General features: G+C 39.4%; 1 protein-coding gene across 5 annotated transcripts; it reads left to right on the top strand.

The window, feature by feature from the left end:
- The first annotated feature begins 4,810 nt into the window (after positions 1-4,810).
- On the top strand, positions 4,811-12,108 carry LOC141003413 (programmed cell death 1 ligand 1-like). Of its 5 annotated transcripts, XM_073474744.1 has the most exons (5): positions 4,811-4,949; positions 5,102-5,199; positions 6,286-6,359; positions 7,354-7,713; positions 9,313-12,108. In XM_073474744.1, the coding sequence occupies exons 3-5, from the start codon at positions 6,302-6,304 to the stop codon at positions 9,450-9,452; spliced, it is 558 nt and encodes a 185-aa protein (XP_073330845.1). In that variant the 5' UTR covers positions 4,811-4,949; positions 5,102-5,199; positions 6,286-6,301; the 3' UTR covers positions 9,453-12,108. The 5 variants fall into 5 exon arrangements, 4 of the variants coding, with proteins under 4 accessions (XP_073330845.1, XP_073330844.1, XP_073330846.1 ...); XR_012179714.1 differs by having other exon boundaries at positions 4,811-5,199; positions 6,909-7,713; XM_073474743.1 differs by having other exon boundaries at positions 4,811-5,199.
- The last annotated feature ends 5,133 nt before the right edge of the window (positions 12,109-17,241 follow it).

Raw genomic sequence — 17,241 nt, 5'->3', positions numbered from 1 at the left:
TGTGAATAAACTCTTAGCTCATCTCTCTTGCAAAGGTTTGTTCCTCCTCCTTATTTCACATCTAAGAAACATATGTCATAGCAGAAAGAAGTCAGTCCCTTCTGGTCGACCTCATGGGACCTTATTTCAGAAAAGAAAATGTATAGTAGTGAATGGTGAGAGAGAAATTTCATTTCTGATCCAGTTTGAGTTGTTCTGCATTCAGAATAACTAATAACTATTCAGAAACAGTCCGTCTTCTCACTGCTGGTCTTGTTTGCGTATGTAGGTCATATAGAGCCATCATTATTAAACAGAGACTGTTTCATAACCAGTTAAATGTTCCTTGTAGTATGTTTGAAGTTTTTTAAAACTTATGTTTGTCTCTACCTAAAGTAGACCTATGTTATGCCACTGTCTTTTAAATTTAAGGGGGTTTTCCATGACTGTTCTTTCTTAATATTTACTCATGGTGCATCAGATTTGAAAATTGATATTGGTCCTCTTAATGTTTTTGTACCTTGTAAAGTAAAAGCCAGAGTAGTAGTAATGGAACAGAGGGCAGCTGTGAGAGAGGGCTTTCTGCTCTCTTCATGCTCACTTCTCTTCATAGGACTATTTCTGTTTTTCTCCAAGTTCAGTTACTTCCTATGGGTGAAGTTGTGACAAAACCACCTTAAAGTGTAAATGTATGTATGTAAAGATTCTGTGCTGGAGGGAGGAGACAATCTCCTCTACAGTACTGCCTTTAAATTGTGTGATTAAAACTGAAGAATTATCAGATAAAATGTTCCCAACTGAGGCAGCAGTAATCTACAGGATGATCCAATCTATGTCAGGAAGGAAACTGTCTCTCTTTCTCTGCAGCCTCACAAATCATGTGACCTCTCCAACACTCGTTGTCACACCGCGGTGAGGTTTGTCTTGTCTTGGGTTTTGTCTCGTAACTTCCTGTTTTATTTTGAAACCTAACTCTCCTCTCATTTCAGGTCACTTGCCCTTCCTCATGTGTCACCGGTCTGATTGTCTCACCTGAGCCCTGATTGTTTGCACCTGCTCCCCAATTCCCTCATGTGCTTATAGTCTGCGTTCTCCCTTTGTCTTGTGCCAGAGTGTTTGTGTTCATCCCGCACCCCAGCCCTCGTCCACAGCCTAGATCCAAGCCACGAAATTTGCGAGTTTGTATTCTTTTACTTTTCCTCTTAAATGAGTGACTTTTCGTTTGATAATCTTTTTTCAGAGTATTCATAGATAATTTCATAGCCTGTTGTTTGCCTCCAGTGGAGTGCCTCTTGTTTCATTCGTTTTCAGAGATAGTCGATAGCGTAGAATTTGTTTATAGCCTTTTTCCTTTTTCCTCCGATTGGAGTGATTTTTTTGTTATAAGTTTTTATAGCCGTATGTGCCAGTGTAGTTTAGTTCTTTGTACTTTTTCTGTGCCTCGTCAAGAGTGATTTTTTTGTTTCATTAGTCTTTTTCTTTGAGGTCGTTTTGCCTCCAGTTTATTGTAGTTTCATTTCTTGTTTTATAGCCCTCAGATAAGATTGTTTCATAGCCTGTTTATTTGTCACCTGGTTTAAGAGCTCAAGTGAAGATATCAAATCTCAAATAAAAACCTGCTCGTATTGCTCTAAATCTGCTCCTGAGTCCTCTTTCCTTGTCCAGGCCTGACACTCGTTACTGATTTCTTGAGCAACACATTATACAACAAACTTATTTATTAAGCTATAGACAGTATTAGTTAATTTTATGTAAGTTGTCTCTCGTGCAAAAGTTACTTCCTGGTACCTAAAAAATGTCAAATGAAAAAGTGGCATTAACAGTGATTATTGCACATGTCAGACCATATACTAACATTTTATAGCATATTTGTGGATTTTCTGTGTTTTATTCAGTTAAAGAATTAAATTTAACAAATTAGAAAAGATTGTCAGTTGGGTGTCCTCAGATATTAATCTAAAAAAGGACAAGTATTACATTAGCTATCAATGTTTCACAACTTTTAACCTTTAAGACGTAACCTGGCCTGTGAGCTGCAGCCTTATAAGATGGAGTGAAGATGTCTGTAAACTGAGATGCCTTTGTTTTTACCTCATGTTACTACAATGAGTCCAGATATCAAATAGGATAATCATGAGGGAAAATCTAATCTTGTAGAAGTTGAGTCGAGTAAAGCAGGGTGACATTTTCCGCTGCAAAAGAGTCAAAGAACATGAAAAGTTTAAAATCAGAGAAGTTCACAAAGTTGTTATTACTTAGAGCGGACTACAACTTTTTGAGAATGAGGCTCACAGGTAACCTTGACTTGGCATCCTGGGACTTAACCAGTAGGTGATTTGTTAATTTTTAACCGGGGGGATGGCCCAATGGGAGCACCACCCTGCCCCGACACACCTATGTACACCTCCCAAAGGACATTGTTGCAGGACGCCTTAACCATAACTGTGACATTTCTGATTCTACAACTCCATTTCATCCAGTCATCTTCCTTCTCTCCCTACTACAGTTGTCTTTTCATAACTGTATTAAAGTAATGAGTAAATACAACTTTAAATTGTATGCAGTGGACTGAGTTTATTCAGGCAGGGTTTTCTCATGTTTCTCACAATACACTACAAGCAAGGTCATTTTAAGTTACATGACCCCTTGGAATTTTTTACCATCTAAATTCCCTGAAGGACACACAATGAACATTGTGCAAAAAAGTAGAGCCCGACCGATTTATCGGTAGGCTGATTTTATCGGCCGATATTAGCCTATCACAGATATATCAGTATCGGTGTGTACATTGTCCAACCTGCACTGATATGAAAACCTTACATTTAAAAACTATAATGCAGAAAAACATGCTTGGGGTAATTTTAAATTGATGTTATGACATAGTTTGCCCAGCAGAGTGCACTTCAAAAGGGGATAAAACAGCTGGTGTCAGGAAATGTAACAGCTACCTCACTAATGGTTAAACTATAAACCAGCACAAAAGTGACAATTATCAACATAACATAAGCCACCATGTTCTGAACAGACACACTAAAAACACTTACAAAAAGTAACATTAAACAGCAACATAAACAGCAAACTTACTATTGATATTAAAGAAAAAACTCATCTCTGAAAAAACTTGAACATTACTGAAAATAAACATGAAATAAACAAAATAAAAAATAAACATGAAGCCGTGCACGGCTTGACTCCACTGTGAGCCGGAGCTGATCGCGGCCGCCTGTGAATTGTAACACACTATCTCCTACTAGCGGATGGAGAGTGATGGCAGGTTAACAAGGGGGATGCTTTTTGGTAATTTTGCTAACAAGGGGGATGGCATCCTCCCTCATCCCCCCTCAGATCGCCTAAGCATTTAAATAAAATCATGTAGTTACATTTAAACATAAAGAAAACTTCAGATCAAACTTCTTTCGATCAGGAGAAAAGTGGAGCGTTTGCCATCATGAACCTGAACAGGAAGCTTTACACCAGAACACAGTCAAGAAGTAGTCAGATCAGTATAATTGCGAGGTCATGATGACGCATAGTACAGTCAATCTAGAAAAGCTAATGTAGCCTACAGTCACGTTTGGTGAAGTTGAACGGTGAAACAGTCATATGCAGACGATTGAGTGAGAGGTTATATGAAGACCGTCTCGTATGAAATCATCCTCACAGACATTTCCTTGAGCGTAAAGTTTCCTAAGCAGGAGGCCGAGTGGACTCCATCTGTTTGGAAAGAAGAAAATTACTCATCTGAATCAGATGATTCTTCTCATGTAAAGACCCCTCTCACAGCACTGTAAAAGGGAGTTGTGTAATGGAGCCGTCACCACAGGCTCCAGTGTCCTCAGCCATCATCACTGTCTTCATCTGAGGCTCTGCACAACATTTAACTGTTTCTGTAAAAGCAAAGAAGAAATACATGAGTTTTAAATGTGTAAAGCAACCCAGGTTCACATTAAAATGTGTAACATTGGTCCACAGTGCAGGAAGTAGCAGTTTCAAATGAGGTCATTGCACTGGGAAAAAACAAATACGTTTTCTACACAAAGAAAGGAAAAACTTTATGTATAATGTTTGCCGAATTAACAAGTTGGCCTAGATAGTTAAGAATGTGTTATAGACAGAGCTTCACGAAATGTATACAGTTTCTCCTAACGCAACAAGTCTTAAAATTGAGCATCTTTTAATGGAGTCTGGTGAGTCTTTTTCCCCCAAAGAAGCAGCTCTTGTTAGTGTTCACTAGATATGTTAAATTTTCCATGTTTACCATCAATATGTTATATTCTTTTCAATCAATTTGGTGTGAATGATGAAATAAGTTGAAAATGTGAGTTCAAACAGCTGCTGGGAGGTAATAAAACACTTCAGACACAGAAGCAGACAGGATGCACTTTAAAAAAGAGAACTTTTTTTTTACAGGGAAAGAAACATCTGAATGTTTTGTATTTAATGCCGAATTTACAAGAAGGCACCAATGATTCAGAATTTATTGTAGCCGTTTCACAAAGTTTTTAAAGTTTCTCCTCACGATGTGACAACTCTTAAAATCACCTGATTGTTAAGGGAGTCTGGTGATGATGCCGTAAATTTACTTCAGTGCGTGGTACGAGTCCATGAGTTTCAAACACACCCACCCACACACAACCACACAGACACAACAATTAGATCAAGTACTTCAAAACAAGTTATTTAAATTAAATATGAAACAAAACAAACACAGTGAGATTAAAAATGTGATCGTTATATTGTTTGTCACGTGATCCTCCTGTCACTTCCCCACTTCACAGTCTTCCTGTGAAAAGAGTGCGCAGTTGACAAAGTGAACCATGGAGTGAAGGAATGAAAGAGCATGTGTTGTCGCCTTTTGCTAAATTTAACCATCGCAGTCGAGACAGAGGACAAGAGATGTGGTGTAAAAGGAAGTTATATTTACAGTGAGAAGACTGAGGAGCGACAGTGAAAACGAAACCAACCAGTCGGTAGGATATGTGGGGATTTTAACCAACGCCACCGGCTCATAAATTAGATTTGCGGCCTCCAGATTAGTTTCAAAAAGTAGTTTAAATCTCTGCTCTCAGTCCTCATGCATGTAACAAGAAAGGAAGAACAAACTGGACCTCTGTCTCCTCAGTAATGTTCCTCAGACTGTAGTGACTGGAAGCGTTTCAGCGACAGAAGAGAGGAGGGAGAAATCTGCAGACAACAAAGAAACACATCGACGTCCTTCAGGTAAACTTTACTATGTAACACGTGTTTGCAAATAGTCGGGAGGTCGGGTACGGAAGAGAAGTGCCAGGGGTGAGAAAGAAAAATGAGGAAGTTTTTTCTCGTTTTTTCCCCCCTTTTCCATCACGCACTTAATCACTATAAACTTGATATTTCAAGATTAGAGTCGACCATTTGAGACTGAACCAAACAGCGCGTATCGAAAACTCGAAAAACACCCAATTTTAGAAGACGTGTATTGTATTTCAACTTTTTTCTCGAACATTTCCACTTTTTCCTTGAAGTGCATAATGAAAAACAAAAAACTTTTTTTTTTTCTCACCCCTGAGCCCAGAGCCGAGCTAGCATTCAAGAAACTGAGCTCATGTCCTCGGTATTTCTCGGGTCTTTGATATCTTACATACAGTGTGTGTGACATTTGGTAACACTTTTTAAATATCATTTCATTAAAATAAACAATTAGACATAATAAAAATGGCAAATTAAAATTAATAGTTATTAACTGTAGTTAATAGTTATTTCACTGTTAACAAGCAATGAAATGCTTTATAAACTTTTTATTAGCAATTGTGTATTGGAAAGTTGCAATTGATGTTCATAATACTGTGTAAATGGTTAATAAATACTGTGTAGTTCATTTATAAACATTATTTGGATGGCCATTAGAGAGGTGCAACTGATGTTTTTAACCTTTACCATTTCATTGAAACACAGTGAAATTATCTAACTAACCATAAATTGACCATTTATTAAGGATAGTTTAAATAAGCGTTACCCATGTTAATCAATTATTTTAGCATAGAGATAAGTTTAGATACGTTTAATACATTTAAGTCAAATTTGACCATATTTGTTACCTATCTTCTTATTTGTCTTCTGTCTTAATTTGAGTTCAGTTTTTATCTATGTGCTGGCACTGTGATGATTTCCTAAGTGATTATTGGTGCTTTCAAAATGCAGAGAATTAGAATTATAGATTTATAGTCTTCAAAATGTTCTGGATTGATGGGTGACCTCAGTATTTCTAAAATCCTAGGGCCCTCTGAATGAGTTCAATAATGATGCATCATGTTCTGTTTCCCACTTTAGGTCGGCCCGATGAAAGATGCCAGTCGGGACGGCTCCGCTCTTGATAACTGTGACCCTCTTCTCTCTCGCAGTGGGTGAGTAGCCGTTCATCGTATCTGATTATTTACTGTTGCTACTGGTCAAAGTCAAAGCACAGTCTGTTTTCTGCTATTTGAGGACACGTTAGATGTGCCTACACAGGCAGCTTCACACCATTCATACACTCTGATTTTATGATTTGAGAGGCTGCTCTCAGTTATTTTAAGCATTTCATTGAACACAGTCATGTCACTGTAACACATTGTGGCTCATTTAATCAACAAAACTAAAAGCTGTAGTTATAAACTCTCAGAAAGAAACGCGTAAGGAGTTTTAAATAATCAATGAAGTTTATTATCTGTTCCTCACATTAATGTACAAATACACATATTGTTTCTGCTGCTGGAGGATCGCTGCAAGTGATGTCATTAATATTTTCCTCATTAAGGACGTATTTCTCCCGTCACCCCACCGTTATTGATCAGGATGATACTTTTTATCATCCGTCCCGCCTGATCCACCGACTTAGATCTGCGCCCACACAGAGGGACGCAGCAGCTTCTCCTCCTCCTCAGTTTAACATCAGTTTATTTCTTCATATGCAGTCAAACAGAGTTGTTGTGAAACAGCGGGGCAGAGGGTCCAGCAGCCGAGGATCACACACATGTCCCTCACTGAAGACGAGTCCTGGCACACCTGGCTCTTACAGGGAGACGTTACTTGGATTGGTTTGATTTATTTTTCGCCCAAAACACACCCATGACAAATTCAGAGTCTAAGTACCACCTCTTTGCGCCCAGATTTTCCACCATTTAACAAGCAAAATGGACATGTACACGCCCTAAACGCACTAGTGCGCTGCGCTTTGCGGCCCTATAACTCCATCCAGTGATTCAGGTGAAACCGGGTCATGTCTCGGAAGCAGCTTGGGACAGATAGCTTTACTTGTTGCTAAAGTAACTGCTAATCAACGTACTGATAACGCGCAGCTTTAATTCTTGTGTAAGTTCCTTCACTCAGTGTTTGTGTTTTGTCCTTTCACCCCTGCAGGTAAGAGGCCATTCACTGTGAATGTGACCAGGGAGGACTGGGAGGTAGTGGAACACAGTAACATCACGCTGACATGGCTCTTCCCTGTCAATACTGACATGTCTTCTGCCTCACTGCATATACGTATTTGGAGCGTGAACCAACAAAGGACAGTTTTCCTCTACAACAGCCCACCTGACGTCGAACCATATCAAGATGAACACTACAGAGGTCGAGCGTGGTGTGATCCAGAGCTCGCCAAGAAAGGACGGATTGAATATCTACTTACGGATCTGAGGCTCAATGACACAGGCACCTATCAGTGTATTGTTGCCATCAATAAAGATTCTGACCACAAGGCATGTAACCTCAATGTTACAGGTAAGATGACATCACTGACAAGTTGTATGTTGTTTTCACAATCATGTACATTGATATTAACCCAGTTATACCAGGGCCACTGCATTATTAGTTACACAAATTAGTAAAGCCCCACTGTTGTTCCCCTTATGCCGGGATCAGACGACCCGAATTCAGGCAGATTTTAACATGATCTGGTCGTGGGCCTGATTATGAACGTCGGGACAGCAGCATCCCTGCTGTCAGTAATGTAATGATTTTGACATGTACACGTTCATTAACTTACCTCAAGTTCTCTCTGAAGGACAGACAAGCCACACTGTTCACTCTTCGTGAGACCCAGGAACGGGTCCACAATGTTTTTTCTTTTTCTTGTTTGTGTCTGAGCACAAGACCGTCCTGTCCCGCCTCAACGATGACCTATGAACTCACGTTGCCAGTCTTCCAACCAAGATATGGCAAGAATTTATACCACTTTATTGCTTAATCTGACATGGTGACCATTGTGAACGACATAAATACCATGTAGTCTGATCCCGGCATTACCCACAGTGTAAATGTGTTGATTTAATTTAACACCTGCATCATGGGTGTCTGATTACTAAAAGCTAAAGTTATCTCCTCCCTCCATGCTGATGGAAAGTCAGGTCAAGTTTCCACAAAACATTTCTGGAGCTTCACAGCAAAAACAATGTTGCAGCATTCTCCTAAACAACTGAAGTAGTTGGAGACTTGTTTCAAATGGTAAAAAAGAAAAAGAAAAAATGGTTGGTTTCTAACATGGTTTGTCAGCCAATAGTAACGCTATTGGTATCACGTGGTGTCTGTGTGTCATCAGCATCAACAGTCTTGGTAGCTGCCAGTTTGTGGAGTGCTACTTTTTTTTAAGTCAATAAAGTCTCAGTTTGTTGTAATTAAAGTAAAATCTCATGTAGTTTTATGTTAAAGCGCTCAGTGAACTACATCGTCTCACTCAACGCACGTCACCAACACCACAAGGTCGTAAAAAGATGAAAAATCACAATAAATCTGCTCATATTGACAACTGCAGTTATGTGAAAGGAGAGTTGGTTCTGGTTCAGTTCTGCGAGCTGCTAATATACAGGAGCAGCCCTACAAAGTTTAAGTTAGGAGACAACGTCACTAACGACACTGTTGGCTGTGTCGTCTTTGCAATGACGTATTTTCACAGTCTGATATTTCATTAGTTTGATGACAAACTGAGATTTTATTGTCTTAGAAAATATCTTTTAAACATCGTGTGTGTGTTTCATGACACAATTCAAACAGAATCAATAAATTATTTGTCTCTCTTTATTCACTAACATACAAAGTTTTCATGAAATAAGGTCCCATGGGGTCCACCAGAAGGAGAGTGGCTTCAGCTCTCTATAATCAATTACCAAATTATGATATATTATTCTTGATTAAGCTACTCTATACTCAAGTATATAAAGTAATTAGAATTAGCCCCATCTTTACCAGCCACAACATTAAGGTCATGCTCACATATTAATGCAATCATAATTTAAATCTAAAAACGTGTATAATTATAATTCTTCATTTTCTGTTAACATAAATCTGTAGACAGTGGCTAATATTTGTTAAATCTCTTCACAGCTGCCAGCAATCAACCAGTAAATGAGACATCAAACCCAGTGAGCCGGGGAAGGATCGGACTCTATACAGGTTTTGGTTTGTTTACAGCAGTAAAAGCAGCACTTGCACTTTACTTGATTTTCAAACACGTTATAATGTGATTTTTATACGTACTGTAACGAGGAGAACACCTGGGAAGTAATGTGATTTATTTTTTGTTTGGGGATGCATGATATGGATTGTTTATACTGATAAAACAACCCATAATTTCACATTTTTCTATTTTAGAAAGAAGTTAACAACCTGTTAGCAGCCGTTTGAGCGTGAAAAGAGCGTTCCTCTTCTTCCTCTGCTTCTTCTCCTCATCTTCCTTCTTCTTCTCTGTTAATTTGCAGATCACAAAACAACTTTTCGTATTATTGGCTATATTTTCACAGACACAATTAATAGTTGATAAATTCAGGCCAATAATTTATCATGCATCCCTAATTTTTATTCTTTAAATACCTCATGCACAGAAGAGTGAACTCGATTTGTCATTATGAAGCTAGTGTTATACCTCAGTCAATCTACTTGAAGAAATGAGACCACAATAGTTGGTCTATGTTTGTTATTTACAGTCACGTGATTCCAATGACGTGAATTTCAGATGTGGAGCGGAAGTGAAAAGCAGAATGGATAGGATATAGGAAAGCTACTGTTCTTATGTGTTCTTATTGTTCATTTACAGTGGCCCAAACTCCACAAATGAAAGAAAAAAAAAACAATAACTTTAACATTACAAAGTAAGGAAACAGTTTTGAGACATTGAAGACAATGTATGGTAAAAATCCAGAGAGACATCAGGCAATATTTCAAGATAAAACAACATATTTTTTAACCGTTAGCTTCCGTTAGACAACAGCTAATGTTAGCAATTCAACCACTTCCTAGTTAACATTGCTGTCTGATAGTGTTTCACGATATGACAGGAAAGTCGTGAATTAATTCTAAAACATCAACGCACACATCTCGGACAGATTTATTTAAGCCTGAAAGTGAACCACACTGGTTTTAATCAAACAATAATGTAATCTATGAAGTAGTTGAATGCTTACGTTAGGTAATGTTGTCGTATAAACACAGGAGATCTGACGAATCGTTATTATTTCAGCACTTCCTGAATTGATCAGCAACAGAAAAGATGATGATTAGTGAAAATCTAGAGGGACATCAGGCCATATTTCAAAATAAAACAACATATATGATAGCCCATTAGCTAACGTTAGCATTCAACCACTTCCTAGTCACATTAGCTAGGAAGTGGTTTTAATTGCCAACATGATCTGTTTTCTAATGAAAGCTAATGTTTATCAAATATGCTGTTTTACATTGAAATATGGCCCGATGTCCCTCTAGATTTTCACTCCCCGTCACCTTATCAATTGCAAAGCGGTGAAATGGTAACATTTTGTCATTACCTACGTGTATACAACTTTCAACCTAGAAAACAGCAGCATTACATTATTCCAGCATTCAAGCCTTGCACCCTAAACCTGATGTCAGGGTCAGATGTGTTAATATGGCCTATTAAGTATTTAAAGAGGAACCTTGTGTATCACTACATGTCTCATTATGAATCATAAATCACTTCCTGCCTTCCATCTGCAGTTTGCGCCATTAGCTACGGAATGACGTGACATCCTATGCAAACAAAGTATTTGGCCTTGCTACCTCACCAAGTTGATATTAATGTAATAGAGTCCGTTTACCTCTTCTTCTCAAGCTGCTGTTGCTATTATGTGTAATCTGTTTATTAGGAATACCTTAGCCATTTATACTTTGATAGAGTAGGGTAAAACAGATGTGCAACACAGCTACAAAGGTACAATAACTACCTCTACGTTAGACTTTCTGGCCGTCTGTTTCATCAAAAGTCGGCAGCACCGTCAAAACAGTTTTACTGTTGATCAAAGGTGAAAACTGGTGTGTCAGAAGTCACCAAAGTTGAGCCTATTGTGAGTATTTTGAAATGATTTACTTGTAAATGAATCAGAGTGATTTCATTTGAATTTCCTAATTTGTTTTGTAAAGAATTCTGATGTGACCAGGCCTCCAGTACCTCAGTCAAACTCAGTTTTTGTCATTTCAGTGAGAGGCATTACCTCCCTTAACTCTTGCCAGACATGTGACTCAAGTCATTTTGGTCTGAGTGTCAAACAAGTCCTCGTCACTGACCGTACAGCATACCTCATCTCTGTTAACGACTTTAAATAAGAACAATACTAATTGCTGCATTACTCACTTCTGTGTTATAATGTCAGCACCATTTGTAACATTATCAACACCTTGAGATTGTAGACAGAGAGACAATATAACTGATGTTTAACTATCCTCATGAATCTCTGCCTGGACACCAAGTTCAAATCATGGATGTATTATGTATAAATTTAATCTCAATGTTACACTAATATTCTTCCGTGCTACCTCCCAGAGTAACAGTGCTTCATTGTGATGATTGAAGGTGAATGAATGAATGATCTTTGATTGTTTTATCCTCCGTACTTTTGTTTCACATGTGCTCTTTTGTAAGCTTAGCATCAGTGAATATGTTCACTTTAATTTAGATTTCATATACTGTATGTAGAGTGTGGTCTTTGGTTTATAGTTGTTTTTTTTGTATCTATCTATCAATCATGCTGTCATACATAATAATTCCTGTATATGAAATACTTGCACAGCATAGACATCGTTATTTCTGTAATTTCTGGTAGAATGTCACTCATACAGCTGACTGATTAATACGACTTCAATAAACAGATTACTCACACAGATGAACTCGTGAGTCTTTGGTCATTTGCGGACGAAACTGTTGAGAGGACAGAAAACAGTGATCTGCGATACAAGTGTGTTCTCTGTCAGAGAGGGAGTTTATCTGAGCCGACAGTGGAGACACACCTTAATGTTGGGTTTGTAACATGTCTAAGTCGTCGCCCCTGACAATTTGTATGGAATAACCATCAAGAAGAGAGAAATTATTTCAAGTACTGACTATACAAACATTCTCAGCTGCCGGTCTAGGTCATTTCCTTTTGGCGACACCTTTCTGTTGCACACCTCCCCATCCTCATCCACAAGTCTTCAGCTTATCTTATTACACCAATGAGGGAAACAGCCAGCTTGGAACTGTTCCACAAATCTTATTAGTAGGGACTTCGCACCCGCACTGGTCTGACTACCTGAGTTTGTTGTGGTGTAAAGTTTCCAGCGCAGGCTCAGAGTGAAACCACAGTTGTTTATTTAAGGCACTTAAGGCAGTGCATTGTAACAATGTTCATCAGAAGATGAAGATGAAGATAAAATAAATAAAGACATCACTTCCTGTGTGTCCTGTAACATCATACAACACATGAGAACAGGCAGATCAGTTCAGCTGAAGCTTCATGACATCCTGCAGGGGTCCAGTACAGGAGAGATGACATGAATCATAATGTCATATTTTATTATGGATAAATACATCATGTAGAGAAATGAAAAGTATAAATACATATATACAGTTGTAACATACACATGGTGTACGAGGTCGAGTTTCTCAGCATTATTTTAGTAAAGTGAACATAGAGCAGATTTCAGATCTGTGTAATAAGTGACAGAGTTTGATGAGACGTCCTGTCAAAATAAAGGACAACATAAAGGTAAAGAACAACGTTTCCTCCATCAACTCCATTATTGTTTATCTCCTCTGACTCTTATATCATGGACACGTACTGAACAACATGAAGGCAGGATGTGTTTTAACGGTCACATTTACAGTGTTGATAAAGCTATTACCTGTGGTCCTTCACTGGACTCAGCAGACACACAGTGACCACATAAAAGGCGACGAACGAACCACATAACGACCACTGCTGCTGTCAGTCCCAGTCCACAGTAGAGGCCGATCATTCCCCAACTGACCCTGTTGGGTCTCTCAGGTGTGTCTGTGTTGGGTCTCTCAGGTTCTGGCCAATCCCTCGCTGCTGTAAAGAGACCAAACAACAGAACAGCTGAAGTTGTGACATATTTCTCGGATACTGTGAGAATGAAGTGAAGGATTGTGGATTGTGGTCGTCCTCAATACTTTTCTTCAGGTTCTTATTGATCCAAAAAAGCTGCTGAAATGAACTTGTTAATAAAGTTCTACTAACTCACCAGAGACATTGAGCCAACATTCACCAAAGTCCACACCATAGTTTGTCCTCACATCACACAGGTACCGGCCTGAGTCCTCGGTCCTGAGTCTGGACACATTAAGTCTGAGTCGTCCGTCTCTGATGACGTCTTTGTCCCACTGGACTCGTCCTACAAACTGTTGATCTCGAGACTCTGGGACCACAACACCTCCACGTAGTTCAAACAGGACTGAGACTTTATGATCAGTTTTCATCTCACAGAAGGTAAAAAGGGACTTGGGAGAAGTGTGAGTTGTGGTTGGGAACATCCATTCCAGTGTGATGTTGTGGTTCTCCTCTGCCTGATAGGAGGTCTGTGCCACATTCACTACAAATGTTCCTGTTGAGGAGACAGAGAGGGAAAGTGAGGAGCAGACACACTGACAACTTCAACATGGCAGCCTTTAAACTCCATCTACACATGTTTCTGTGGACAGTTTAGTGACGTCTCAGAGCTGCAGAGGCTCATCAACATCAACTGTTTGCTCACATGTGGCTACTTTAACTGATTCATTGAATCACGGTGTAATAAAGTGAAGCTGTAAACTAACCACAGACACAGTTGAGGCTGATGAGCAACAGGATCCTGCAGATCATCTTCTCCCTGTGAGAGGAGACAGAGGTGAAGAGTCATGTGATCACAGTTCAGTCCTCACATGTACCACAACAGACATCTACAGCCTGTCTTTAGTCTTTACAATACTCCTTTGTCTTTATTGTCCTGCTGTCCAACAGCTTTGATGGTGACTCAGTAAAAACACATCAGCAGCTCTGCGGTTCAACAAATTAAACGAAGAAAACAGAAAATCATTTAACTTCATAATAAAAACACCCCCAAAAGTACCCAAATGTATGTGGACACCTCCGGGAGCAACAATGGCGCCATCTAGTGGTGAAAAACAGAAATTACTCTAGTCTGCTGCACATAGCATGACGTCAGTGTTTATTTAGTATTTCTTTAAAGATTGAAGCTGATGTATAAAACTCAAATGTAACACTGATACATTAGAAATACATTTAAACAGTGTCTCCATATAAAGTCACGAGAAAACAACTGCAAATAAACACAAACAAGCTCATGTTGTTGTTCATGTAGATGAAGGTGGAGGTAAATATCAACACTGACTCTGTTTTGTTCCATCAATACAATCGTCTCACACACAAGATTTATTCAAGAGGAAATGATGTTTCTGGTAGATGTCCCTCTTACAGCTGACTGATTCATCTGACACCAACAAACGTGATTACTTAGAGAGAGATAGTTTCAATATCTCCAGACGTTTATAGACATATTACAAGAAAACAGGCTTTGCCACAGCACGAACGTTGCTTCTGAAGACGAACCAAAGTCAAACTTACCATCCACCCAGTTTGATGATGATGGGAGGTATTCCTGTCTCATTCAGGGAGGTCTACTGACTGTGTTGTTTCTGCGCATGGTCAGAGTGAAGTTGTTTGCTTCCCACCCAGCGTCCTCTCGCATATATCGATATGTATTTGAAGCATCAGAATAAAATCTTAAAGACAGCTGCAGATGTTTCTCTCTCCTCTCCACAGAACACAGTGCATGATGGGAAACACTCCACTTTTCTCCTGATGGAAAGAAGTTTGATTTTAAGCTTTCTTTATGTTTAAATGTAACTACATGATTTTATTTGACCTATTATTTTTTTTACCACTATAACGTTAGCCGAATTAACAAGGAGGCCCAGATAGTTAAGAATATGGTGTAGATAGCGTTTCACAAGTTTGTACAGTTCCCCTCAACGCTACAAGACCCAAAATTGAGTGTTTTTCTAATGGAGTCTGGTGACTTACTCCACGGACCACGAGAAGCAGTTTATTGTAGTTAGTTTACTGTATTTGTAAAATTTGACATGTTTACCGTAAATATGTTTCATTCTTTAATACATGGGGTGTAAATCTTGAGGTACAGCTGCTGAGAAGTAAGAAACTCTTCAGACACAGAAGCAGACAGGCTTTGACAGCGATGAGGCAAAAATGACGCATTTTTTCAAAGAAATAAAAATCTTGATGTTTTGTATTTAATGCTGAATTTACAAGAAGGTATCAGCGATGTAAAATGTGTCGTAGCTGTTTCACAAAGTTTTCTTTAACTTTCTCCTCATGCGCCACCTCTTAAAATCACGCAAATTTTCAAGGGAGTCTGGTGATAGTATCCTACTCCTGCTCTTCTCCTCTGCTGTGATGGAGGGGGGGGATTGAGCGGGCTCAGGGCGCCCTCTGCTGGTCAAAGTTCTCCAGGACCAGGTAGGAGCAGGGTCACACACATGGAGGTGAACTTTAAACCCCGAACAAACCATCCATGAAGTGGGAGATTATTGATGGAAAGCTGATTTAAGACAGTGAGAGTTGTTCTGCTTGAGAAAAGGTGAAACACTTGATCTGTCTCAGTATTAAAACAGAGCTGTGCAGTGGGTTAGTGGAGCTGTCTGTGATGACTAAAATAGAAAATGTAACTGACAAAGTATTCTGAATCAGGTGACAAGAGTGTGGCTGCAAATAGCCTTGGACATATCGGATGAAAGCTGATGCCTGTTAACACAGGCATATAAAAGCCAGTCAGTAACAGCGATCTCTGACAGACAGACAGAGCTCCCCTAACCCAGTTGACCTTACTCGACCCGCTATTCATGATTTCTTTCTTAATTGACCAAAGACTTCAGCAGCTCCTCTCTGTAAGTAACCGTGTTTGTTGAAGTCATCAAGAATCAGTCAACTGTATGAGGGACATTATTATTATTATACTATAGGGATGTTATTGACTGACTCTGTTTAGACTGTAGATGTCTGTTGTGGTACATGTGAGGACTGAACTGTGATCACATGACTCTTCACCTCTGTCTCCTCTCACAGGAAGAAGATGATCTGCAGGATCCTGCTGCTCATCAGCCTCAACTGTGTCTGTGGTTAGTTTACAGCTTCACTTTATTACACCGTGATTCAATGAATCAGTTAAAGTAGCCCACATGTGAGCAAACAGTTGATGTTGATGAGCCTCTGCAGCTCTGAGACGTCACTAAACTGTCCACAGAAACATTTGTAGATGGAGTTTAAAGGCTGCCATGTTGAAGTTGTCAGTGCTCCTCACTTTCCCTCTCTGTCTCCTCAACAGGAACATTTGTAGTGAATGTGGCACAGACCTCCTATCAGGCAGAGGAGAACCACAACATCACACTGGAATGGATGTTCCCAACCACAACTGATACTTCTCCCAAGTCCCTTTTTACCTTCTGTGAGATGAAAACTGATCATAAAGTCTCAGTCCTGTTTGAACTACGTGGAGGTGTTGTGGTCCCAGAGTCTCGAGATCAACAGTTTGTAGGACGAGTCCAGTGGGACAAAGATGTCATCAGAGACGGACGACTCAGACTTAATGTGTCCAGACTCAGGACTGAGGACTCAGGCCGGTACCTGTGTGATGTGAGGACAAACTATGGTGTGGACTTTGGTGAATGTTGGCTCATCGTCTCTGGTAAGTTAGTAGAACTTTATTAACAAGTTCATTTCAGCAGCTTTTTTGGATCAATAAGAACCTGAAGAAAAGTATTGAGGACGACCACAATCCACAATCCTTCACTTCATTCTCACAGTATCCGAGAAATATGTCACAACTTCAGCTGTTCTGTTGTTTGCTCTCTTTACAGCAGCGAGGGATTGGCCAGAACCTGAGAAACCCAACACAGACACACCTGAGAGACCCAACATGGTCAGTTGGGAAATGATCGGCCTCTACTGT

Source organism: Pagrus major, chromosome 10, assembly GCF_040436345.1.
Source record: "Pagrus major chromosome 10, Pma_NU_1.0".
In the NCBI taxonomy this organism is placed as follows: domain Eukaryota; kingdom Metazoa; phylum Chordata; class Actinopteri; order Spariformes; family Sparidae; genus Pagrus; species Pagrus major.
Note: the sequence above shows the minus strand (reverse complement) of the source record. Positions and strands in the feature narration are given on the sequence as shown.